Source organism: Gambusia affinis, linkage group LG05 (genome assembly GCF_019740435.1).
Source record: "Gambusia affinis linkage group LG05, SWU_Gaff_1.0, whole genome shotgun sequence".
In the NCBI taxonomy this organism is placed as follows: Eukaryota; Metazoa; Chordata; class Actinopteri; order Cyprinodontiformes; family Poeciliidae; genus Gambusia; species Gambusia affinis.
Window position 1 is genome coordinate 15,436,000 of NC_057872.1, and position 27,775 is coordinate 15,463,774.

Sequence of the window (27,775 nt, forward strand, 5' to 3'; positions counted from 1 at the left end):
TGACCAATTATCGCCACCTAGAGGATAAAAACAGATGTCAACTGTTTTTCACAAATTTTACTGCTTTATTTTTACTAACTTTTGGTTGATTTGCAATTAATTGGAATAGGTAATAGAAAATGTTAAGAATAGGTGAGCCAAAAACAAATCTTCATCAGACAATTCAAACTTCAGGGTGTCTTAAAAAAAAGCCCCGTTGGCACCAAGGGCCATGTTCCAAAGAGGTTTGGGTTGCTAACAGGGCAAAGCTTGCCGAAATGGCAGCAAGCTGGTATGAGTGTTTCAATCCACACAATGTGGCAAATGCTTTTAGATAACAACTATGTGTCAACAAGGGGCAGCAAAAAGGACACTTTTCTGCCAGAAAATGTCAACTGAGGCCTCACTGATAATTTGCAGAAAATGGCTAGAATTGGACTGCAGAGGACAGAAGCACACTGAGACTTTACAACGTATGGCCAAAGCATCAATGGAATCATGCATGGTAATAAATAAATCGCAAACATGCCTGGAAAAAAAAAGAAAAAGGAAGACCTCTCTGCATTTGTATAAATGAACTATATAATGTTTATTAAAATATATAAAATACAAAATACATATATGCATAATTAGATCCATGATGACATATGCATATAGAGCATAATTATTATACAGTAAAATGTGTTTACATATATAGATTTTTAATACATATAGGAAGATATTCTTGCATTAAAACTGGCAGTGGTGATTTCATATTCCCTCTCCCCTCTCCTCCCTCCCTCGCACACACAAACAGGAAGCCCCCTGGCCCCACAGCACCGGTCCCACAAAAGCGGGGCCTCTGTGGGAAGCCCGCGAGCAGCAGCACCTTTACACCTGAGATCTGCATTTTTGAAAAACACGGAACAATAACTATTCGGACACATACTATAGCTTTATAGGACTTTGATTGAAGAGACTGAGAGACACAACAGAAGTCGTCTGATTTGAATGTCTTCTTTACCGAACCCCTTAAAAAATATGTGGAAGGAGTGCAGGCTTTCAAGTACAACATTTGGGGAAAATACTGGAAAACTGCACCATTTCTCTCTTATTACATGCTGAGGTCCTGCAAAGCAGACACCATTTACCATCAGTGTACTTGGCAGCTCAGTACAGTGTTTCTATATTTGTAGAGTTTGCAGGAAGCTTTGAAGATCCAGGATGGAGAGTGCTTCCATTGGATTAGTCCTTCAGAATAGCGTGGTTTGGTCCTCTAATGGTTTCAGTCACTCATATGTATTTATACATAAAGGTGTCATGTCTGGTGGTAGTGGTGGTAGTGGTGGTGGTGGTGGTGTTCATGGTGATGGTGATGCTCATGGCGCTGCACCACAGGCACAACGATCCCTGGGCTCCCGGGGGGGCCGGACGCCTGCTCCCTCTCCATGCCGGGCAGCATGGACGGCATGGCAGGCTGCTGTTGGTGGTGGGGCTGCGGAGTCAGAGGGGTTTTGGTCGGGGACATGGAATCGCGAGCTCTGGCCTTCAGCCGCTTGCTGTGACTGTGCTGCAGAGGGTGCTGGTGGTGGGCTGAGGGTTGAGCTTGGTGTGGCAGGTGGTACACATCCTGACCCCCGTGACCTGCGGCGTTGCCACCGTGCAGCATCGTTTGGATGGGAGGGTGGTAACCGTGGCATTTGTTGGATTTGCCACCTCCATTATTACCTCCACTTCCCTTATAGGCTCCTTTAGGGGATTTGAGAAACTGAGCACCTTTGGCTCGAGGCTCTGCGGGGTTGTAGCTTTCACCGATGACCTGCGAACGTCGGTGGTGAACAACTTGGGCTTCTGGCTCGTGGGATCGAGAGCGACTCTGGCTTTGTGAGCTACGAACTTGAGTCTCCTGAGTGGGGCAATCTGGGTTCGTTCCTGAAAGACAGCATAAAAAAGTAGTGGTATATTAAATTAAGGTAGATGGATATTTTTCACAGTAAAACTGAAATAAACTTTTGAAATGCTGCAGTAAAGCTAACAAAAAGAAACCTGGACACATTTCCCCTTGCAGACAAAACATCAAACCTATCACATTGACTGTATGGGTTAGGGTTAGGGTCAATGTGAAAAAGGGGGCTGGAAATCTGTAGCTTCTGAGATGATAGAAACCCAAAGAAAGTTAATATCCGACTCAAAATCCAACCTGAAACTGAACTTGGAAACCTTGCAAGACTGTAGGAATAGTTGAAGTTTACAGCTTGCACTTGGTGAACTTTTACCCTCTTGTTATTTCTTTAGCTATGCCGCCCTGCAGTGAACGCTGCCATGCAGATTCATGTCGGTAACTGCAGCAACTGTAGCTGTGGCACAGATTGACAGCAGCTGGAGAGCTCCAGTGACCCAGACTGCTTGTTTTTACTCTACCACAGTGAAACATTTGATCAGGTTAGTGGAGGAACGTTTTACATATCTATTCCCAGGTATACATCCTGGGATATAACTGCAATTACAATATCAAGAGTTATTTTCGCTCACCTTACGAGACTTTGCTGACTTTATTACCATGTTATTATGAAAAAGAGGTGAGTGATGTTTGTAATATTACATTTGTAATATTCACACATGTTTAAGTCATCACCATCACAATAAAATGCAGGCTTTGAAACTCACTGAAATTAGACTTTTCCATTATTTATACTTGAAAAATTCGAATGAAAAATTTGTAATAAGAAATCTTTAAAAATATTTTATTACTTATCTACAAGAATAAATAAATATTTATGAATTTGGTATCTGAAGAAAATGATGACAATAGACAATAGAGTTTCAGAAAAAAGAGCATCTGAAGGTTTTTAGAAGTTATAAATGTAACTTGAGTTCTTGTATAGACCAAATAAAATGGAAAATATGTCAAATCTTTTAATTATGAATAAAGCTTCCAACTTTTATAGCCAACGTATTTAAGTTATTCCTGCTTTAGTTAAATCTTAGTCTGAATATGTGGTGATAACACATGCATGCTGAAATCAAAATGGTTAAATAAAGTCGAACTGAACTGACCTTCAAATCTGGAAGTGTAGTTCTCAATACCAGCCAGGTCCAGGTAGTGGTTCCTCCTCTCTGTGTTCTCATCCACGCAGTAATGCTGACCCTCGGCGGCCGGAGGCTCACTGCTCTGTCCCTTGCTACAGAAGGAGAGTAAAAAGAAAAGTCATATGCTTGAACACATTTTTTCATAAGAAAGGTTTCAAACAGACTAACCTGAAGTATGAGGAGAGACGCTTCTCTGATGACCGGCTCTCATCCTGGTGACAGCGCTCTGAAAAAGTACAGTTGAAGTTAAATAATGACTGAATGAACAGGCTTTTTGAAAGTTAATAAACCTGTTGTATGTTATGAATTAGTTTCGATGCATATTAATCTACTTTTTCTAAACTAAAAAAAGGGGAGTGTAAATACTTTGGTATCTAATCAGGCCGAGTTTAGCAATCACAGAACCGTTTAAGAGGGTTTAGAAGCTAAAAAAAACATGCCACCATTTTATTTCTGGATAAATCTGTATTTAAAAACTAATTCTCAAAAATGGAAAAAGTTAATTGAAAATCAAATATAAATGATACCATATTAGTATAAATTAATAAAAAACATACTTTTTTTTTTTGAATTAATTATTCCAATAATGGAGTAAAGAATAAAGTCTGGAAACAAAATAACAACAAAATCAAGTTTCAGATTTTTTTCAGTCTCTTTAAGACTGAGTAGGAAACCTGAGTCGGTTCATTTTTCAGTCACCTGCTCCCGTGTCTCGTCTGTGGCTCTTCGGCTCTGGGGTGACAGTCAGCTTCACGCGCAGAGTCTTGCTTTTGTTATGACAGGAGTGATTCACAGAGGCATCCACCACATCATAGATGGTGTGCATCAAACTCGACATGTCCTTTAGAGATCAAAAAACATAGTTTACAATTTCAAATTTGATTAAAAAAAAAAAAACTACTAAAAAGATGCACCTAAATAAATGTTAGACTGGATGTTTTGGAAACATTACAAAAAAATAAATAAAATAAAATAAAAAAATCAGCTCAGTAGCCAGAGGCAAAACCAGCCCACATACTTCTTTGGTGACTTTCCCACTGTTGTCAAAGTCATAAAGAGTGAAGATCCACTCCTGACGGTTGTCATCTTCCAAAGAAACATCACACTCCACATCCTGGAAAAAAAAAGAAAAAGAAAAAAACATTTGTCCCTCTTTCATACACATAAACACTCAGACAGTTCAGCATAGCTCTTTATCCTCCTCATCATCGCTGTGATTATGAACAAAGGCATGCCAACGGCAAGACACATCTGCATTTCAAACAGCAGGGGGCAGCAAAGTACAGTTGTTCTGGTTTTATTTTGTCAGCAATAAAGATTTTCATTAACAGTGCACTACAGAATAGGAAAGATTGCCTAACTCTGCAAAATAGAGTTAGAAGTTTTCTTAAGCATTCACATTTAGAAAGTCCAGAACAGAGAGACATAATCACCAAATTTCAATTACGGAAAAATTCAAAGCGATTCTTAGCTTTTTCAGCTGCAACCTCACTTACTGAGACGAGAAACAGTGTGTGATTGTAATCCAAAAATTATAACAGACAAGGCAAAAATGCTGCCAGATCACAATAACTCTTACATTGACGCTAATTCCTTTCTTCCCGGAGCTTTTGGTGGCGTCTCTGAGTGGTTCCTTCTCTCCATCCTCTGAGTGCAGGTACTGCAGGTAGCTTTCGCAACCCTCAGCCTTCTCCTGGGGAAGAATCACTGTCGATGCGAAAGAAAAGCAATAAATAAGAGTCAGAGACAATCTTATGTTCTATGCAAGACAATCTTTGACTCTCACAATATCAATCTAATCGCTACGAGTGACTAGCTATGTCTGTGATGCCTATCTTCTTTTCTTGATAAGGTTTCTTTTTAAGGGTGCTTTTTTGAAGTCCATGAGGCTTTGTGTGCTCAGCTCAAAGTGAGCAGTTTAAGATTAAAACACAGCTTTACAATTTTTCTTCAACTATATGGGACAAGCCAAGAAAAAATGGTACAATGCGTCATAAAACATCTGATAAGCTAACTGTCTTCTCCGCCTACCCTCAAGGGGACAGTGTTGGTCTGTGAATTGTCCTTCCTTCAGGTCAGCATTGGGAAACTCCTGGAGAAAAGGAAAGAGGAGAGAAAGACACAGAGGATGGGAAAGAGGAAAAGAAGAGAGGGGGTTAGAGATGTAAGCGAATCTGCAGTTCAGACCACAGACATAGAGAAAACAAACAGTTCCAGCTAAAGCATTTCCTACTCAGATGAGTGGCAGAGGGCTCCAGGCTCCAGCGCGGCCAAACACTTTGAACATCTGCACGCTTATTGTGTTTCACTGTCTGGGACGCAGCGAGCGCGGCCACAGCCAAGCTTTCAAGATCCCTCCGAGCCCTTCAAATGGATCCCTCACATCCATCAAAAAGCTTGTGATGCACTTCATCATCTGAGCATCCTCTCTCTCTCTCTCTCTCTCTCTCTCGCTTTCTCAGCCAACCTGTTTATTCTCATCCTGTTTGACATGAGAGACCCACTGAGAAGTGTTTGATGGAAACCCAGAGTTTAGGAAAAAAAGTTCTGTTGCTTTTTATTATTCTTTTTTTTAAGCAGCTCAACTCAGAAAAGTTTGGCTTATGAGCAACAAGCCACAGAATGAGGTCTGGGCGGCATCTACGCTGAATGCCAGATGGAAATTTCCTTGCAGATAGGATGAAACTGACTAATTACACCAGTACAGAAAGAAGAGAGGGATGGAAAGAAAAACTTCTTCCACTTGTGAATAATTCGTATCTTGCATAAAACTGGACCGCAAAGCATTGCACACATGTGCGAATGCATAAGCGAGCAGAGGGAGCAGCAGACACACACACACACACACACACACACACACACACAGGCTTTTTAATTACAAGTGCATTGTGGAAACAATGAAAATTAAGTGCAGCACAGGCCCTAAACCACAAATATTTGAACAACAAATGATTCAACTTATTTACGTCATTCCCCGTTCCTCTAAGCTGCTCAGCAGGCTTTGAAATAAAATCGCACCAGATTGAATCAAGGAGGCCCACTGAATTGAGACAAATAAAAAACAGACAGGGCGCTCGAAAACAAAAGAACTCCGTGTACCTTTTGACGGAGCCGAGGTTCATGAGAGCATGAACATCTGCATGCGTTTAGGTGAGCGAGCTCCCTTCTCGTTTACCCCCCTCTGCCTCTCAGAGTAATCACAGCGCCAGGGCCTGTGGTGGTTCTGTTTAAGAATCTCAAAGACTGATTATTCTGGACTTCAGAGGACGATACGTCAGGACGTAATCTGGTTGTGACCTTCGCAGCTAAATGGGAGGCAGTCTGATAAGTCGAGGAGGTCAAGGCCCAGACGGCCACCAGAACCCCTGGGAGACGGGCAGGAGGAAGGAGATAGGGGAAGGAGGGATAAAAGAAAAGAAGGAGGGAAAGGAAGTTCAGAGGAACAAAGTCGAGAAAGGAGCAAGGTTGATAAGAGGAGAAGGGCAGAGGAGAATGCTAGCTGGGAGACACCAATCTGTTGGTGTTTTCAGACGTATGGCGCTCGTTGGAAAGCCTGAGAGAAATGGAGACTGTTTTATTTTTTTCAGTTATAAACAAGAAAACCCTAAATCATAAAGCACACGTTGTTGAAACAAAAAGAAAGAAAATGTGTATTTATATACACAAAACTCACAGCATCCATCTTTTGTGGTTTCCTCAGACAAGTTGTTGTTTTCCTTCTGATCTGGAAGCTTTTATCCCCTCGCTTTTATCCTGCAGTCCCCCTAATGAAGACCAGTATGTAAGGACTCAGTGGAACATCAAAAACAGCCATTGATTCCTCCCTTCCTCATTCCCCCATACAGTGGCAGAGCAAACTGTTCACAGCTGGATTAAAGACATGAGCTTCCAGAGGTGGACCAATCATGCTTTTTCTGGCTAAAGAATCGTCATTTCTGATATTCTTTGATATCTGATCCGATGATTTAGATTTTAACTGACATCGATTTTTTTTATTTTTTTTACAGATCATAAAACAAAAATGAGGGGAAACATACTGTATGTGTTTGATGTAGGCAGTGATTTTGAATCCAACAGAAAATGAAGAATTATCCAACTTTTATTTGGTTTTTATTAAATTGTTGCATTAAAGACGGAGGACTTCTTTGCAAACGTAGGAGATGCAGACATTGTCTTTGCTTGCCACACGCTATTTTAAGGGGGCCGACAGGGTTTGTTTCAAACACATGTTGTCCCCATACGAATAGCACCAGCCCCACCTCTGTGCTCATTACATCCATTGGTGGAGCTAATGAGAAAGCAGCCTGTACCTAACCGCAGTCTGCAGCTCACCATCTAAACACATCTCCCTCCACATCGCCCACGGTGTCGGGATCAAATCTGCCCTCCACATGTGCAATTAACTGCTTTCTGGCATTGAGCAGCTTCCATTTTTTCACTATCAGATCACAACTGACTCTTTAGGATGCAAATCTCTACCCTACAACAAAAGGGTCGGGTTTTTTTTTTTCTTTTCTTAACAGACGTGTATGGTTAAAATCATTGCTGTGATGTGAAAGAAACATTTTAAATGTGCGCATGTTAAGGGAGATACTTCAAGAAAAAACATTAGGTATTGGATCCCCATTGCCTTTTTTTTTTTTTGTAAGGTATTGGAAATATGCAGTGACAACATTCTGTGTAAACAATCTGCCTCTCCGACGCCTCGACATAAGAAAGAGAAAGAAAGGTGAGTGATGTTTGTTCCTGTTTAATGCCGCTGTTCTGCCAAGCTTCCCTAAAGCCTCAGTCTTCTGCCAGACTTTTATGTGGGATAAGGTAACCAGGGGAAGCTTTCATAGCTCCCTACCAGGTGACATCAGACATCCCCCAGCAGTCTGTCCTCCCCACCCTACCTACCACCCATCCTCCCTCTGGAAAACACTGAACATCTTTGTTCTCACATCTCCCCCTCTGGCTCACCCCCTAAAAATAAGTGCACACACTTCTTTAGGGCCACGCTCCAGACCTTATGATGCAACTTGAAAATTGTGCTTTTAAAAACAGCGAAGGCTAACATTAATATTGTTTACACAGCTCCTCTTCCCTCGGGTGAGGAAATATGGCAGCTCGATCGGATGTCTTAACGCGTGTCGAAGTACAAACACATGCTGGAAAGACACGAAAACAGGATCCGACCTTCTTCTGTGCGGAGTTTTGAATTTGTGTGTCTTTTTTTCCTGCTTAGTTCTGAGCATGGGTAAAGGTTGCTCTTCATTTATTTTGTCAAAAATATCGGCACCTTTTTATTTTTCCAAGGAAAACCAGGTCAACAATCTAAGCTCTCTGTTCCATTTGAAGGGAGCATTGGGAGGTAAATGCCATGAAGCTGTTAGTGGGAGTTTTCTTAAATTTCAGAGGGCGCCACCGGAAAAGGCTTCAAGACCACCAGCCAGCAGACCAGCATTCCTTCTCAACCCCAATATTAACTGGAAATTATTGTGGCGTTCCTTGTGAAGAAAAATCAGAACCCAAATGTTATTACTACAGAGAAAGGAAAACCCATTTGTAAACAAGCGTCACTTTCTTGTGCATTCCTGAGATTGAAACTGGAGAGGGACGGGGGCCATTGAGAAATAAAAGCCCTCCGTTCCAGCTGAAACCAACCTGGCCTCGACTCAAAACCAGATGTGAGCGGTTCTGCTGGAAAGAGGCAGAGCAAACGAGAAGGAGATGATGGGTGGATGGAGGGGGAAGGGGCCATTGCCTAAAATATTTTGGGCTCTGAAGCAAGAAGATTAGATGAACAACTTGTGGCAACTTCTGCCTCTTCTCCAGCAAGAGAGCTAAAGTACAAGCTGCTTACGTTACAACCAATGCCCCATTCTCGTTGTCATTTTTCTATCTTTGTCCTTCTGTGGTATAGTTTTCATATTTTTGGCTTAAATGTTCCTTACGTTTTGTGGAAATAGATGTTAGGGATTTTCAGATGATCTCTGGAAAAAGCGAGAACTGAATGTACCTGGTCATTTATTTGCAGTTTTTGTATTCCAAAATTTTAAATATCAGCGTAATATGAAATCCTGTGGCGTGTGGTAATGGCTGGTTTTCAGCTTGAACGGTGAACGCTCGGTCAAGAATCTGAATCGTTCTATTTTGTAACTTTAACGTAAAGGTTATTTAATGAAGATTCCACAATGTGAGCTGTTTTTTTAAACATTAAGTTGTTTAACAACACTGAAAGCAAAACTTTACATATATGCATCCATTACAAAGCCATGTCTATCACATCAGGGATTTATTCATTATGTTACAAGGTTTGTTCTATTGAGAAAAATACTGAGTTTACACAGAAGCAACGCAGTTCAGTCACAAAGAAAGTTCGACCTCAGCAGACAACCAGAAGGCTGAAAATATTTTAAAGTTGTTTCATCTTTTTCAGTTTTTAGCCCGTTTGTCTTGGAACACATTGAGTTTGGAAACATCTGGGTATAATATGGTACGGTAGGTTCTATTCTACAGGAAATATGCTTAGAGTCAGAAAACCTCTGTAAAGCAAGTAAAAAAAAAAAAAAAGTTGGATCTAGCTTACCTTGACCGTTAAAACATTAAACTAACAAATAAGTGACCAACATATATAAACAATGTGAAATGTCCTCTGATTGTTTAACCATATGGCTTGCTCACATTTACATTTTTAACATAAAAAGATTACATAAATTGGAGTTTCAGATTGGAAAAATAAAATTTAATCGGATGTGTATCTGATCTTTCATACCTTTGGACAAGAGGTCACTCCAGAAGATCATTTGTGTCACGAGGCAGAGATGGCCCAGATATGGCTGCCTTTTCAGGAAGCTCTCTAAGGTCAAACAGGAGGCAGAACCTCTCCCTTGGCAGAACACGAATCTCTAACACGAAGCCTCTACAGTCCTACTATAACAACAGCTGTGGTGAGAGATGAACATGCTTGCCTGTCTATGTCAGAGCAGCGCGCACGCCGCTAAAAGTCAGCCGCTCCCCTTCAGTCAGGGGAGGAATGAGCCTCCTCTTCACTCTTTGTCCCATCACTGATCTTTCTTTCACTTTGATTGTGACCTCCTGAAAGCCCTAAACAAAGATTAGCATCACTGACTGACGGCCTTGCATCTGTCACCAGTGCTGTAATCAGCCTGCCTTCATTAAAATGAGCTTTGATAGGAGCCTGATGTAATGGAGCATAGCACCATGCCCTCAGATGTCTCACATTCAGCTACCATAGGAATCATGCCGTTCATACCAATGACTCCATAAAACTCACCAATCGAGATGAGGCAAATGTGTGAAGCTATGGCAGCATGAAAGATCACTCACATATTTGATCAACTGATATAAAAAGGAAGCTGCGGCTGTCTTTGCTGTATTAATTTTCAACAAAAAAAAAAAAAAAACTGCTTCACTGAGAATATATCTTTGATGCGTTTTATAAAGCACTGGCACAAAAGATTGACAGGTTTATTCAGACATGAGCAGTCTTTCATTAAATTCAGAGGCCAAATTATACTGAGATAACTCATGTATGTTCCAACTTACCGCATGCTAATGCTACAGCAACAAACAAATCTGCTAAGTATGCATTATTTTTGGAAATGGATAAAATTGGATGGTTGTTGCACCTTTGGTGGCAACAATTGTCATCAAGCGTTTGTGTGATAACTAGCAGTGCTAGCAGTGAGTGTTTGAGGAGGTCTTTTGGCTCACTTCTTCCTAAGTTGTTTTAATTCAACCACAGTGGAGGGCTTTGGAGCATAAAGGGCCTGTTTAAGGTCAGACTGTGCCATCTCAATTGGATTTAAAGCATAGACTTTGACAAGGCCACTTCAAGACCTTCATTTTTTTCTTTGTAAGCCCTTCAGGGGTGAACGTGCTGGTCTGCTTTGGCTCATGCATAATCCAAGTGCCCTTTAGCTTAACACAGTGAAGGGTGGAAGTTTTTTCTTTCAGAACTTTCCAGTTTCAAGCAGAAGTCATTCAGTAGTCATCCAGATCTTGAAGCGCCAAAGCACCCACTGCCATCTATGATGTTCTTGTACGGAAGTACTGTTTTAACTTCACATCAGATGTAATATGATGTGAACTTTAAAAAAGCTTGAGTTTTATCTTGCTTCACCATTCCCCATAATATTTTCCCCAAGTTTTTGGGATCCACAAGGTGTTCTATTTTTTATTTTTTTTGGCAATACAAGACTTTGTGTCTCACATCGCCATGGCCTTGGTGTGTGTGCGCGTGCGTGTGTGTGTGTGTATTGTTTTGGGTTAGTTTTTTTTTTGGTTGGCTAGTTTTCAAGTTGGAGTTCTTCCATGGATGTCATTTTTGCTAAGGCTCTTTATTATTGTTGAATCTGAATCACTGACTTTAACGTCGACCTTCTGGATGACTTATCAATCCACTCTTGGAATAATTTCAGTAGGCCATGCTCTCATTGGAATGTGATTGGCTCTTACTGTGGTTTAGTGGAGATCCAAAGCCATAGAAATTTCTTTGTGACCCTTTCTAGACTGACTTAGTTCCTCATCTGTTTTTGCAACAAGACGTGTTATTTTTGAAATCTTAATCTTTTCAGATGGATTCTTTTTAAGTGATTTCTTCATTCTTCAAATCTGGTATTAATCGGATATGGGAGTGGCTAGTGAAAATGAACAAAAAATTATGGCTATTTAGAGTTAGTTGATAATTCAGCAAGGGAGGGCAATAGTAGTTCCAGATAGGTTCAAGTTGGTTTGGATATATTTTGTTTTTCAATAAATGAAATCATCTTTTGAAAAATGCTTATCTTTGTCATTTAAGTGAAAAAAAAACCTGTAAGAATGCAAATACTCTACACACATTTATACTTTTTTTTTCTGTGATAAAACTCTATTACAGCACCACACAACAGGGATTCATCAAAACCAAACAAAAGATGCATGCCCAACCAACCGTGAGCACATTCACAACCTGACAACAAGAAAGCGGTGAGCGGAACAAGCTGATGGCACATCGAAGCCCACATTGGGACCCAAAAAGGATGTTCCTCTGTTTCTGGCCTCCACGTGAAATTCTGTAAGCCCCCGGCTCTCAGTGGGAGCCAACGGGGAGTGCGTCCAGGCTGATAAAGCTGAGGGGATTTGTTCCACATTCCACGGGCCCTTTAAACAACATAGAGGATGCCAGATTGCCAGGCTGTGGGTGAGGTGGCTATAACCCAATCCTGTTACGGTCCAAAAGTAGTTACTTTCTGCACACATTCATCTGAGAAATGAAAGGGATCAGATCCCATGTTGGCAGAGGTTTAGCATAAACCAACAGTTTGAACTGTCACGGTCAACAAGCTTGATAAACACTGCTTTGTCTACTTCCATAATGTATGAACTATTTCAACACATCGCTCTCACCTGTTTGACCGCTTGTTCCTCTCGGTTGTCGTCAGTGTCGGGTTTCCAGCTGAGATGCCAGTTATAATTGTTCTCACCTGTGAGATAACCCCTGACACCACAGTTTTCACCACTCATTTTGTTGGGCTGCGAGAGATTTGAGCCAGAGCTTTGAAAAGCAGCCGTGGCAGATCATAGGGGCGAGGCCCTGCGGTCGGAGGTTAGAGGGAGCGAGAGGCGTTACACAGCTCTTGTGGGTGACTGAGAAATGTAAACAAACCATGTTGGGGAAGGACAGCTGCACGTCAGCGTGGAAGAGTGGCGACAAGTCTTAGAATTTATAAGCGGTGCCATTTTAACCCAGGTACCCCCATAATACTAAATGGCAGGGTCAAGTGAGGCATTTTCACCATTCATTAAGTACCATCTGCTCTTTTGTATATGTTAGAGACAGTTTAATAGACAATCTGTTTTCAATAATGTTCTTTTTAGTCTTTTTTTAACTCTTTTATTTGTAACAAGTGGTTAGTTTCCTCTCTGATGTAGAAATCCTGGGTATGTATGGAGATATTGTGAAGCTGTAGACATTTTCTCACTAATATTTTAGCATTACATGGGTTGTGCATGTTACAGTAGTTGTTCTCCATTACTAACATTCAATAGTAATAGACTAACTACTTTTAGTCATTCATATATGCCAGGGGTCTCAAACTCCAGTCCTCAAGGGCCGCTGTCCTGCAGTTTTTAGACGTGCCACAGGTACAAAACACTGGAATGAAATGGCTTCATTACCTCCTCGTTGTGTAGATCAGTTCTCCAGAGCCTTAATGACCTGATTATTCTATTCAGGTGTGGTGCAGCAGAGGCACATCTAAACGTTGCAGGACAGCGGCCCTCCAGGACTGGAGTTTGAGACCCCTGATATACGCTGATGATGGCAAGCTACTGGATTGTAGCCATAGCTGCTCTGGAGTACACTGACAGAGGTGAGGCTGCCATGCATTGGCATCACCACCCACAGGCAAGGTGGGTCAAGTGTCTTGCCCAAGGACACAACAACAGAGGCAACCCACCGGTTGTAGGACAAGCTCCCACCACCGTTGCCAAAATCAGCCCTAACAAAACAACCATATGCACATACATATAAGGGCTATTTAGGGAGTTCACTTAAGCTAACACGTATACTTCAAGTATGGGAGAATACCAGAGTAGCCAGAGATATTCCACACATTCCCAGTGTGAAAATACTAGCTCCATGTAGAAAGGCCATGGCAAGGAACCTTCAACTGAGCAAATGACTACAACACCTAGCAGCCCAGCTATTTATCTATCTTGTTAATCCAAAATATTAAATTGGGTATTTTACAAAATCAACTTGTGAGCTTTATGTCATGTTGTAATGTTATTCTCTCAACGAACGCATGGTTAGAGTGTTTAACGTGTTTAGTGCAGAGGTGTCCCTGTTAGCAGATATTCAGGGAGTCTGAAAAGGCCGTCAAGTGGACATGAACTCTTGAGATGTTACTGAGATGGAGAAAGAATCTTCAGATTGTGATTTTACAAAACAAAAAACAGACATCCATTGTTATAAATGTTTCAATAATATGCATTTTTTTAGCTCTGCTCACAGACTCAGGATCTGTTTGGAGCTGTAGGATTGAGACAGCCTCATCGAACAGGAAATGTTATGACACTATAAACTCTTTAAGTGCAAAAAATGCCTAAATACATGAAGTCGTCTTAAGGCAACAATATCAGTAAAACCTCAAAATCACTCTAAGATGTGTGGATGCAAACAATCCTGGTTTGCTTTTTCTGTTCGTTCAGCTAACTAACAAACCACAACTATGGCTACTGTTAGGGCTTTAGAAATGGTTAGTAATTTTAAAAATACACGATCTTTTGTTGCATCATTGCAAAAAAAAAAGAAAAAAAAAAAACACTGGGATAAGGATTGCCTAACAACTTGACACACTGACCGTTTCAGTCACATATGGTAAAATGTGACTGAAACAGGAATGAAAATTCATGAGGTGACAAGCTGCATTTTGATTTATTATTTGACCAACATGAATAATTGATTATTGTTTGGAATTCACTCATACACTTGGTTGCTAAAACAGTGTCATCTGCCTGTGTGTGTTAGTAAGTTTGGTAACACCTTATTTGAAGGAGTTTTGCATTAGTCTGGCATAATGCTATCATAAACATGACATACCAGCTGTTATGAACATGAAGGAGTCTACATGAATGTCTATGACTGTTGTCATGAAGGGTCATTCGATAAATAATGACACTTTTAGTGCAAAGTTGACACTTTTAATGGACTTGTAATGCAACTTTTACTACAACTTTCCATTAGTGTCATTTACAGGATGACGCGTCATGACAACAGTCATGAGCATTCATGAAAACTCCTTCATGTTCATAACAGATGTTGTGTCATGTTTATGACAGTGTCATGTCAGTCTTATGTACACCTCTTCAAATAAAGTGTTACCATAAGTTTTAGTCTCCTCACTTTGAAAGGTACCCATGTTGTTGAAAGATCTCAGACTGATTTCCCTAACATGTTTTAAAACAAGAGAAGGACATGTTCAGGTTTAAAACCACAACTCTCCATTCCACTAGTTACTGCTCCCTATGGATGGCCAACTTGCGGAAGTGCAGATGCATATATGTAACCACAAAAAGGGGCACTTATAGAGCCAAAACCAATGAGTCACCAATGTAGCATGAACTCTCAACACATTCGTCTAAGAGTTATGTTGGAGAAACAGAGATGAATGACTGTTATAGTGTACTATTATTGAATTGAACCCTTAAGGAGATTCAGGGCTGCAGAACAGAAGCAGCCAAAATACACAGTGCAGTTCAGTAGGATGCAGCACATAAAGGAAGCAGAGCCTCTAATAACTCATCTGCTATAGCCTAACTATAACCAGCAATGTCTGCCAAAACCTCAGGTCCCCAGACACCGCTTGTTTGCATAAATGGTACTGCTCCTCTATATTACCAAGAATTTGAGGCTTGTGGCCATCCTGTTCGGGGTAAAAATGTCTTGGCTTCCTAGACTGTGGCATAGTTTTTGACACTGAATATCTAGACTCTGGCATAAAGAGGGAAAAGGAAATCTGTGTCTGCCTGTTCAAAGCGTCTGCATACCTTTAATCTCCTTTCTCTCGTTGCTGTTGTGTAACTCTCCCTGACAATCAGGTACTTCTGTCTCCTCCAGCCAACAGGCGTTGTCAGTCTCAGAGACCACGAGAATTCCTAACACTGGAAGAACAGGCTTAATTCCAGGCTGTGAAGTTCCTCACACGCCTGGAACTGGACAGCAGGTCATCACAGGGTCAACACCAAGTGTTTTCTTGAGGATTCCTAAAAATACACCCCCGCTGTGCTCAGGAAGCCGAGGAGACTTCACGTTTTTTTAACTAATGTGAAGGCAGGCAGGATATGTAAGATGGAGCATGCTATGGTGTTTTAGGTGCAACCTCCCATGAAATGGGAACCAAGTTAAAAGCTGAAGAGGAACAGATGAGATGGGGGGTAAAATGCATGTAACTACTTGAAGACCTACAATATTCAAAAAGAAATAAGGGCATGAGTATGAGACCATGGACGCAATAAATTACTCCAGAAATTGTGGCAAGTGAAAAATCTTTAAATGTTTATTATCCAAAACGTTACATTTACTTTACAGGTGTAACACTACATGATTTTGTTCCAAAACTTTTCATTCAAAAAGACACCTTTGTGACATTGTGTTCAGTTAAACATCATTTGTACTTGCTAAATAATGAGAAAGGACATTTTATTGATTTTTTCAAATTCAGAAGTTTTCAGATTTTTTTCTTTGTCATTAATATAATTGTCTTTTAAACTTTATAATTTGTGTGAAATGCTACAAGTTTTCTTCCACAACCTTTTGATAATAGCTTGCTAGAATTTCGCCCCCTTTCTCCTTACAAAGCTGGCGTAGACGAGCCTGGTTTGTAGGTCTTCTAGTTCACACAAGCACCTTTTCCATTTTGCCCACAAATGTTCTATGGGACTGAGATCCAGAACCTTGAGATCCTCCAAAACATTGACTTTATTGTCTTTAAGTCACTTTGTTCCTAATTTAGAATTATAAGTGAGGTTGTTGTCCATCTGTAAGACCCATTTGTACCCAAGCTTTAACTTCCTAGCTGATGTCTTGAGATGTTGCTTCATTATTTCCACATATCGTTCTTTTCTTATGATGCCATCTGTTTTTAGGAAGTGCAGCAAGCCCTCAAGAAGCTAAATATCCCCATAATTTGTTGCTGCCTCCTCAAGTACTTCTGACGTGGGATGGCATTTTCAGATTTGCAAGAGTTCTTCTCCAAATGCAAAGTTGGTCATTATGACCAAACACTTAACTGTTGGTTTCATCAGACCATAGAAAATGTCTCCAAAATACAGTTTTGTCCCTGACAAAATCATGCTTTTGCGGTATTGACTTCTTCCAGTTTGAATGACATTTCAACAAATAAAGGTATAGGCTTGATGAAGGCAATCTTCAACCATCTCCAGCCATCATCTGTCTTCACATTCATCTCTGGAACAAAGAAATCCTATCTTTCCTAAACATTAAAGACATAGTTATCAAAGTGCATGTAAACTTCTGAATTTGAAGAAAGTAATAAAAGTCACTGAGAAAAAAAAAAAAATCTATGTGCTTGTTCTCTTCAGATTGAGGCTCAAATGTGAGTACTTCAAGAAACCTGACAGACTAGCTGTGTGTTTGAAACACTGTTCCCCAGTGTGAAATTCTGAAACGTAATTCATCCATGGCGCAAGCAGGATCAAAAGGCTACGGCGCGGAGGGAAGCTCAGCCCAGCCCCACCTCCAGTTGCAGCTCACTTTTTTTTTGCAGCAGCAGCAGCAGCAGTGGAGCAAGCAGCAAAAAACGGCTGCTTTGGCAGCCATAATTATAAAAACCAAGACTGCAAGTCTGGGAAAGAGTCCAGGCTTAAACAAGGGTTGCAATACATTTGCGTCGGTTTCCTTCTGCACCCTATCTTATCTCTTTGTGCAAAGCAAAAAGCCTGGCAGAGCCCGTACAGAGTGTCTCTGAGCACTCCACTTGGGGGACCCTTGACATCTGATAAGAATTTATTGAAAGAGGATTTAGGGATCACAAAAGAAGAGAGTGCTGATGTGCAGTAAGACCTTAAGCGTTATGAGATAATCAGGTGCTACCATGAGTTCCCAAAGCAAAGCATGTGACAGTGGGGGTAAAAGTTCAAATACTATGATACACTGGCATCTTTGATGCGATAGGATCAGCCAGGCCCCTATCAACACAAAGAAGTGGGTGCTGGTTATAAAGGAAAATCTTGCTGAGCAACAATACAAGTGAATTTTGCTGTCGTTATGAGAAAGTTTCAAGCTCGCTGAGAGTTTTTGTTTATTTTAAGCCTTTTCTCCATAGTAATCATCTTCTCTGCAATATACGGTAATAAAAGAACGGCAAGCTTTAAAAGACAGGGTTCTTATTGTGATGTATCTCCTGTAACCATATGGTGTCTCTGAAAGGCTCCCAGTGACGGGGGGGGAGGCACCTCAAGGAGAGGCGCTGTTTATTTGAAATGAGCCTTTAGGTAAACATGTTACACACAGCACACAGGGCCAGGTCAGCTTTTTGAAGTGGATGGGGCTCAGGAAAGAAATGGGAGGGTGGAAGAAAAGAGGGCTGCCTTCAGAGGAAATGAGAACAGAGGCCTCTTTCAGGAACGTTTCATCCTCTCCCTCCCTTCCTGTCACATATAGAAAGAACACAAAAGGTGTTGGGCTATAAAATCATCACAGATTATGGGAACAATTTTCTTTTCTTCTGAGCACATATGAAGAATCATTAAAATGTTCCTGTCGCTCCCTATGCATGACAAAAATAATCACTTCCGCTGTAGTGGAAACCCGTCGAAGGTTTTGATGGAGAGAACAGGTTTGTGTAACAAAAGCACGTTTTTTGCAGCCATACCCAAGCTGAGGGGAATTGCTTTGTGCCTGAGGAAGTCCCAGTCTGTGCTGTCTGCAAAAGTCGAGGTCCAAACTTTGAAGCACCTAGCAGTGTGTTTCAGCAGCTAACCACTTTCAGATGTGACTGTATCGTTTTATGAGCTGAGTAACAGCGATACCTACACATGTGCAGCGCTTGGGGTCCCAAAGAGGGAAAGGATCTGCTCGGAGCAGAACAGAGAGGCGAACTCCTCAGGGGTCTGGGTTTGGTTGAGTTTGATATATCTCTCTAGAAATGGCATTCTGCATATGAAAATGGAGAGCTGGAAGATGGATGTTGGGGGAAGTCTTTTCACTTGTGAACACATTTCTGTCAGGATTTCCAATTCTTTTGAGCTTCTCTACAATCAGAATGCGACAGTTTGAATAAGCCTTTATTGTAATGCTGACTACATATTGCAAGAGTGTGTAAGAATGAGTGTAAAGTTTAATCTGCGTAATACAGCAGATGCAAGAAAGAAGTTAAAGACAAGACAAAAACTTTGCATAAGCAGAAAAGCATAATAGATTTGACTCACAAAAATAGGATCTCTCCACAGGTACCTTGTGGCAAACCTTTTGTTTTCAGCCTATAGGAAGCTGTAATCTGTAGTATGTGTCCTACTTTAATAAAATCCACTGTGGAATTTTTTTACACAAACGTAAATACACTGATGATAGATTTACAAAACTGGCACTGAAGTATGGATATCCACAGCAGGACCTCACACCTTTCTTTTAAAATGTTCACTGAAAATAAAACAAGTGAATTCTCCTTTGTTTGCATGTCATCTCGGGGTATATGCTCTAACGCAGGGGTGGGCAATCCTGGTCCTTGAGGGCCAGTGTCCTGCAACTCTTAGATGTCTCCCTGGTCCAACACACTTGAATCCAACAGCTGAATCACCTCTCAAGAGCAGTCAGGTTCTCCAGAGTCCTGCTAATGACCTCATTATTTGACTCAGGTGTGTTGAAGTAGAGATACATCTAAAAGTTGCAGGAGACCGGCCCTCGAGGACCAGGAGCGCCCACCCCTGCTCTAACGCATACAGTTCTTTGAAAACCAGTATTCCCATCAGTGCTTCACCCTTTTAAGTGCTAAAAAATTAGAGAGTTTTGGAGGGGCCTAGTTAAAGTCCCAGGGGAGATGACTAGGGGGCATTGTCACTCTGTCTCAAAGTGAAAGCCCAGCCACCCTGTGTGTGTCTGGGATCTCGTTTTTTTGGTCAGGAGCCAAACTTCATGACCTCTGTTGAGGATAGGAATGTAGACTGACCATTAAATTGAGAGCCTCACCTGATGGGCTCAGAATTCTTCACCACAATGGAACTGTGCAACTGCGGCCGTGATGGCACACCTCATCCTCCTGAAGCCAGCCAGACTCCCCTCTAAGTATCCAGGAACCACCTGCAACCCCAGTCCGCCAGTCCAATGACACTATTCCTCCCTGGTTCTTGTTTTTGCCTCTCCACCAGCACAGACCACACCAGTACCTTTCAGATGCCTCAGTTCAGCCAGTCAGTTCAGTAGGACAACTTCTTAAGCTTGACAGCAACCCTTACCGCTGGTGTCCACCAACAGATTCAGGGACTGGCACCATAGACTTTATGACTACAGCTAAGAGCAGATAGATATTAGAGCGAGAGACATGGTCCATTCAGACTCCATGTCTTCATGGAGTCCAGCTCTCCTAGAGGTGGGAGTTGAATACATCTCTGATCTGGGGAACATAGTGTTCATCATCAACAATTCATTACAAGAAACATGAATGAAGAGAAAAAACAACAAACGTAGAAAATGCAACTGGCTGGCTGCTCAAATTGAGCTCTGATTAGTTGCCTCACGCTAGTTGAGATGTCACAAGTGGGAAAGGTTACGGGGATTTAATCTTTTATGATATTAAAATGTACAATAAAATGAGGAAACAGAAAACAGAGTGACATGTTAACTAATGTTTCAATGATTATTACGTTTAATTATGCTAAAATCTGACTTGTAGCTTTAAGCCTTCCTCTGATGCACCTATGGGATGAAAAGGTTCAGTTTCTTCTGGTTATATACTGTAATGTGTACATTGGTCAACGTCTGACCCAACCTCAGGTTTCCACTTGCTGAACTCAATGGATCAGTCATGTGTAAAAGTGGAATCCCCGGCTCTCTTTGAGCAAACAAGCAAAACCTCAGGCTTTTTCAGTCCACAAAAATGTTAAAAATCAGCATCTTGAAAGGCAGCGTATCTACAATGTCTCGTCTGATCATGTTTAATGGATTTAAAAGCTTCCTCTGTTGTCCCCTTGGCCTATATTAGGATTTATTCCCACTAATTATGAAATTAAAATTTACCCTGTACAAAGGGAGAATACAATCCCACAACAAACAAACAACTATGACTGAAATAACATTCTATTCCCCCAGAAGCTCTAAGGCTTGTGAAATAAAGTCCACTTGGAAAAGAACAGAGGTTTATATGGAAACATACCTGACACACTAAAAAGTAATAACCTTTAAGTCTCCTGGTGTTTTACTTGGCTTCGAGTGCACAAGATCAAACACAGACTTGAATCCAGCAGCCTTTGCCAAAAATGTCAGCGCTAAGCATTGGAGTCCAGCTTCAGGTATTTTCTTTTTCTTGGCAGGGAGCAAAAGGCAAAGACACAGACCGGCGTTAACCCATGATGGGGTTGTCTCGGACAGCCAGAGGCACGCTGATCCGGGTTGAGCGGGGGTGAGAACCACCTGCCATCATAAGTGACCAAGCAGATGTGGGGCACGCAAGTGTCGCTGAGAGCGTGGGATGGATTCCAGCCTGGAAGTCGAGCTATTCACATGTTAGTGCTTCAAGACTCGCTGTCATCCGCTTCTGTGAAGCTGCACAGATCTCTCTGAAGTGCGCAAACAGACATCTCATAAATATCATGAAAGCAATGACAAGAAGTAAGTGACTTCAAAGCTGCGTTGATGGGGATGAGCTATCTCTAAAGGCAACAGCTTCATTTTCTGTGTCTGAAGATAGGCGCTGTAACATTTCTAAATCTTGTATGGGTCCTTTTTTTTATCCCCTAATTAAATTCTGTTCTGGTTTGAGGTGCAGGAGAAAAAAAACCCAAAACAACTATTTATTTCATTAAATCTAACAGCTTTGTGTGAACAAAGCTCTTCTATGGCATGACAGCTGTTGTGACAATAACATCAAACCAAAAGAGATTGTCAGAAAGCAATGTTAAGGCTGCCCAGGAGGATGGATGCTACATGTTTTATGACAGCCACATCAAGGTACAAATACATACATTTAGAAGCGCAACAACATACCATGTTCAAAGCCAAATGATGCGTGTTTTCCAGACTGCCTACTAGTCTGGACACATTAGACCATAACTGCACACTCGTGTTGCGCATGATTGTCATTAGGGAATATAAAGCTCACACAGTGAGCTTTATATATATCCATACCATAATCTGACTGTCGGGTAGCTTTAAAATGGTTTTGAAATTTTCCATTTTTTTAAAGTTTCAACCAATGGCTGCAAAGTGAAGGAGCAAACCTTCAGTTCGGTATAACCATGAAAATATGTTGAACAAGCTTAGCACATAATTTTCATATGGGCATAATTATTTATATTCAATTACTTAAGAGTGTGCCTTGTGTCAGGACAGATAAATAAAATTAGCCACGAGCTGGTAAGACTTTCTCCAACTTTGGGTAAATATGCCACCATTTCAATGTATCACAGTATTTACAAAAAAACATGTGGAAGATATGCATAATTCAAATGCTCTTATTTTAAACAGAAAAACAACAATGATCTTATTGACTGATAGTATAAGCAATAAATACAGCATAAACCGACAATAAATAGTTTTTTAAGTAGCAGGAGTATACCTACATTAATTCCAACATTTAGTACCAAACTGAATCAAATTTAAGACCTGTATTTGTTTCTTAGGCACTGCACCACACAACCTTCTCCATACTATTCAGTGTCCAATCAATTTGGGATGACTTAATGACCTAATGTGAATGTTTTAGAGTTCTAGGAAGTAGCTAGAGTTGAGAGCTGATGCTGCATTCAAATTCCACACAGAAAGGTTTGCTTAGCCAAGACTAGAACATTATCACCTCCTTGGTGTGACTTACCATTAATAACCAGGACACTACCAAACAAAAATGGCCATAATACTTTTATCTCCCATTCACATTAAAACAATTTTTGGTACTTTACAAAAGGTAACTCATATATATGCAGTGATGCAGCTTTAAATGATCAGTCTGAAAAGTCAGGTCAGTCATCTGCAATTGGTCAGCTTGGTCCCCCTTTTTAATTAGATGAAATATTAGAGAAACCATCTGTGGCAATAGATTAGTCGACTCTGCCATCCAAATAACAAAAACTCCAAACTTTTTCATAATGAGGATTGCTTGGAGTGCTCATATTTTTTTTGCATCTGCTGGGCTGGAAACTCTCCACCATCATTGCATCACTGGTGTTGATGAAATATTTTACCCATTTCAGACAGACTAATTTATTTTTTCTTCTTCAGCCAGTAAAAGACAGTTACTGTGGAGGCCAAGGCCCAGGTCAGACAATAAAAGAAGTAGGCAACAGTGGCAGTGCTGCTTTTTGCTGCCTCTTTGAATTGTCTCTGTTAACTAAAGAGGAGTGACTTCAATACACTGGTATCTTTATGTGGCCATACAGGTTGGTACAACACAGAAGAGAGAAGTTCAGCACAGAACAGAAAATCATGACTGCCATGATAAGATAAATTAAGAAATATTTTTAACTTTTAGCATTTTTTTTTTCTAGAAAGGTCTCAGTAAAAATAACCAGTTTTAAAGCATCAATAAAACCAGTTGGTACATCGTTGTTCTAGTAATCCCCAAAAGGTTCAGATGGATTATTAACTATATTGGATGGTGAGCATTTTAATGAGCACTGCCCAGTCACAGTAAAAGAGAGTAAATTGCTTCAGAACCATTCCAAAAGTACAAATATCCTCAGACAAACTAAACATTTAATCTTCTCTGAGGGTTCTAACATCCATCTCCATTAGGGACAGGCCCCTGAACCCAGCCGGTTCTTCACTCAGACGTTTCGGACAGAGAAACCTGACCTTTTAAAGGCAATACATGCTTGAAACAATTAAACGCAAGGGGGGGAAAAAGGGCAGGCATGAACCATCTCACACCTTGTGAGAGGTGTCGAACACAACCAGGAGATGTTGTACCCACAGGCAGACTGTCTCCACCAAAAGATCATAAGAGTGCTTCATTTGCATTTATTGAACCTGTAGACAAAGTGAGAGGAGGTTAATGGTCAGTGGATAATCTTAATGAGGTCCTCATCCACCTACTTTTAAAACTATTAAATAAGAACATTAAAAAAAAAAAAAAAAAAACACCCTAACCCCAGTTCTAGTTTTATTCCCTCCGCTTTTCCTTCTCTTTCCCCAACCACCCCCTTCCCACCACAGCCCCTCTTCCCTGCTCCAGGATTTTGCTGTACAAACCAGAAACAGATGTCTGCTGGGGCCGTGCTGAAAGACCCCGCTGTTCTGGATGCCAGCCACATGCTTTTCATTCAGAGATGAAGGCTCACAGCTCGCCTTCTTGTGAAGCCAAATATATATAAAAAAAAAAAAAGAAGAAAAAAAGGTGGAAAAAAACAAACTCTCCAAATGCCTTCAAGTCTCTTCAAAAGCAGTACATATATGAGCACACCTTTTTGTCTCCTCTCCACCATGTATTGTTCCCTGCCTCGGCTAACAGCTTCTTTCCCAGTTTTGGTGTTAGATGAGTCAAAAGCAAAAAATAAATAAATAAATAAAATCAAATGTTGCTGACAAAAATATTTCATAAAAGAAGCCTTGAAGTACTTAAAGACCCACAAGATGGCATCCCATGCATGCACAACTACAAAGTCAGAATGGTGGTCACAGTTTTATGCATACAGCAGTGTGCTGAGAAATAGAAATACATCAGGTGCTGTAGTTTTCCGATTGTACAAATATCCCAGCCTCAGGTGCAAATCGCACTCAGACAACTCAAAATTAGCATGGCAACTAGAAGATATACCCAAAAAAGCCCAGCAGTAAAAGTGTCCAAGCTAAACAGCTATTTGAACAGGATCACTGAAAGGGGATTTTCTACGCAGGGAAAGTTTTATTCACAGATTCCAAATGAATTCTAAAAAACCATTAGAGTACAATTAGTTTAGTGGCCTGCATGGGAACTATGCTCTTAAACTTAATTAAATATTAAAGGTTAAGTAACATGCAACTCTCTGTAAGTCAAAATAAATTAGCGTCTCTGAACTTTTGGCACATGATTAAATCCCTTCCTGAATATTTTTTTTTTACTTGGAGGGAGATATTGTTTACCTTTCAAAGAGGAATAATGCAGGCCTTTGTTGTGGAACTTAAAATGTTGACACACTCCCACTTCACCAGCCAACTCTTTGGGAAACGTGGGAACAAAAGGTGGTGCAGAAAGGATGAATTAACTTGTCAATATTTGCCGACTTGAGCATGTTAGCTTTGGGTCGCTGTTTTTAAAGGGGAAACACTTTAAGGAACAGTCTGTATTTTTAGTGAAGTTCTGTAATCTCTCTTGGTGTCTTTTGTGAGTGTAAATCCAGACTAGGTTGTCCCACAGATTGAAGCTAACCTAACGGGTTTTCTGAGACGGACCAATACAAGACTTGCATCATCTTAAAACCAGTGCATTCAGAAAAACACAAAAGTTGCATTTGCAAAAGCTGTTCTTTTTCTTTACCTTTGAGACACCTGAGTTATACTTTCTAGCATTAGCCTAAAATGGTTCCTCTGAAAAATACCCTTGCATCAACTATTTTTACCTACTATAGGTATGAAAATTGCTAGTCAAAATGACTTGACCAAAGCGATGGTAAAAGTATGATTATTATTATTATTATTATTATTATTATTATTATTATTATTATTATTATTATTATTATTATTATTATTATTATTATTATTATTATTATTATTATTATTATTATACATAGGGCCTAATTGACCCTGTCATATCTCAAAAAAGTGTCATAAAATCTAAAAAAATGTACTCTTAAACATTTCTAACACTTGTAATACATCAGTTCTCTTTTAACTACTTCAGAATAAAAGCCCAGAAGGTCAGATTCTTAACAGCCACTAATATAGCATTGCATCCCATGCATATGTACAATATTAACCTTCCACTGCATTGAGGATTTCGTCATTTCTATTCTCTGCGATATGACATATGTCTACAACAGTAAAGGGATCCATTACTTATAAAGACCTTCACAAGACCTAACTTTAAAAAATCCTCAACTATCCCTTTGAACCTTAACGCAGATTATTCCTGCACAAGTAAGAAGCGATTTTGCATATTCGCCGACTTTTCACTGCATTTTTATGCTTTCGTTTCATCTGTGGAGCTTTGACATTACACCAGGTGTGTGAGCAGGTTAAAGTCATGTCGAACACCTGCATAGAGGTGTCAAAAGCCAAATGACTGCAGCCAGAGTGAGTCAAGTTATCCTGCTAAATCCCACAGGCTTTGTCTCCTTAAACCAAACTTTAAGAAGACAGTAGGATCACACGGAGAGGGCAGCCTTCCAGCTACAATCTTGAATCATGGTTTGCAGTATTATCAATATTTAAACAGCTCTTTCAGTCCTTTGATCTTTTGTTATTTCTTCTTACAGCACAGAGAAGCAGTCACAATCTCCTAGATGAAAATGATTGCTTTATTTGGACGATTTAAGGACATATTGGTCACATGGATGTTTTTTTCCCCCCCCGCCCCTGTCACTCTGGCACTTTGTCATCCAGCCCATCCCCCAAATAAGGGCAGGACGGGTGGGGGGGATTTCGAGAAGTTAGCAGTGAGGGTTCGGAGCCTCCACTGTTATCAGAGCCCTTTTATAACTCCCAGTTCTCTCTTTGAAGTCAAAGCCAGACAACTCAGGAATCCTGCTCACCCCCCTATTTGACAGTGAGAACTAGGGGGATGGTCAGAGCTAAACCATGTGTTTGGCCAGTCTTCTCCCACATTTACAATCATCAGTGATTTTAACTCTCGTTTTTTTATGAGAGCCATGTGCTGTAACACACAGGAGAAGAAAATAAGCCTGGAAAAAAAAGGCAAAGGGCAAAAAGCATTCCGGCTATTTACTGTTTGACTTGGGGATGTTTTATCACGGTTTGATCTCCAGACATTCAAGATCCTTTAATCCAATAATTGTGTCATACAAATTCAACAAAGTAATTTGATCTAAGTAAATAATTCATTTGCAGAGTTTGGAAATAGTTGAAAAAGTGCTATAATGAAGTTAAATCTTATAAATGCCAAAGAAGAAGAGAAAACTAATGTTAGGAACATTTTATGATTTTACACAAATGTAGTAGTAATAAATAGAGCTGTCACTGCTTGTTGAAATTTAATTCCTGAGCCCTGTCTTTTAAAAAAAAAAAAAAAAAAGCAGCTGCAATTAACAAAAGTGTTTAGCGCAGAGAAGACTTTGCGTGAAGTTGTATTTTCAAGTTGAGCCCTCAAGTTTCTAAAAATACTGAGGAATAATAAATTAAATTCTTTAAAGAACAATTAAAGCCTCTCGATATTCAAGCTTTTTCACATTCTGTCAAACGTTGATGCACCTCATTTGGATCTGAAATGATTACAAAATGAAAGTTAAGTGATACACGATTTAGAGATGAAACGTTAAACTGTGATTTGCATCTTTACTCGCTTCTTTTTAATCAGACGTCCCCAAAAATCGCCATGAACAGAATATGCCCATTTTTATACAATGTGGTGGCAGCATCATGCTGTGGGATTGCTTTTATTCAGAATGCCTACCAGACACGGCAAAGGACTCGGGACTGGGCCAAATACTGACCTTATAGCAAATTACAACCATAGAAAAACAGCCAAAGTTTCACCAGAATGGTTTAACTTTCTTCCTCCCATGCAGAAGCTGGTGGAAACATCGCAAAAGTCATCTGAAATTGCAGCAGTGGGTAGTTGTACAAAATATTGACTAAACTGTGTCAGAATACAAATGCATGGCCACCTTTTTGGACATTTTTGGCAGGGAATGTAGAAAATTATGGGGGTCCACTCCTTAATAATCAACTTCTCGATTGCGTTGGCGTTTCATGTGACAGAATGTGGGAATTGTTAAGGGGTGTGAATACTTTTGCGAGTCACAGTAGATAAACAAACATCAAACTTAGAATAGATGACATTATACGGTAAACACAGCACATATGTTTTCACTACAACACAGTCAGAAGATGTGCCTGCTGCGATCACTAAAAGAC

At 40.4% G+C, this 27,775-nt stretch overlaps 1 protein-coding gene across 2 annotated transcripts in view; it reads right to left on the bottom strand.

Annotated features, from left to right (window-relative positions):
- Positions 1 to 543: 543 nt before the first annotated feature.
- Positions 544 to 27,775, bottom strand: part of nkd2b (NKD inhibitor of WNT signaling pathway 2b) — a 28,796-nt gene continuing 1,564 nt past the window's right edge. The window contains exons 1-8 of one of the 2 annotated variants that reach the window (XM_044117657.1): positions 6,722 to 9,575; positions 5,080 to 5,140; positions 4,628 to 4,755; positions 4,067 to 4,162; positions 3,748 to 3,889; positions 3,217 to 3,274; positions 3,016 to 3,140; positions 606 to 1,890 (exon numbers count right to left, since the gene is read on the bottom strand). In XM_044117657.1, the coding sequence (XP_043973592.1) occupies positions 1,277 to 1,890; positions 3,016 to 3,140; positions 3,217 to 3,274; positions 3,748 to 3,889; positions 4,067 to 4,162; positions 4,628 to 4,755; positions 5,080 to 5,140; positions 6,722 to 6,730 (1,233 nt within the window). In that variant the 5' untranslated portion in view covers positions 6,731 to 9,575 and the 3' untranslated portion in view covers positions 606 to 1,276. Of the gene's footprint in view, positions 1,891 to 3,015; positions 3,141 to 3,216; positions 3,275 to 3,747; positions 3,890 to 4,066; positions 4,163 to 4,627; positions 4,756 to 5,079; positions 5,141 to 6,721; positions 9,576 to 27,775 lie in introns of those variants that run through there. The other variant, XM_044117656.1, reaches the window with a different exon arrangement.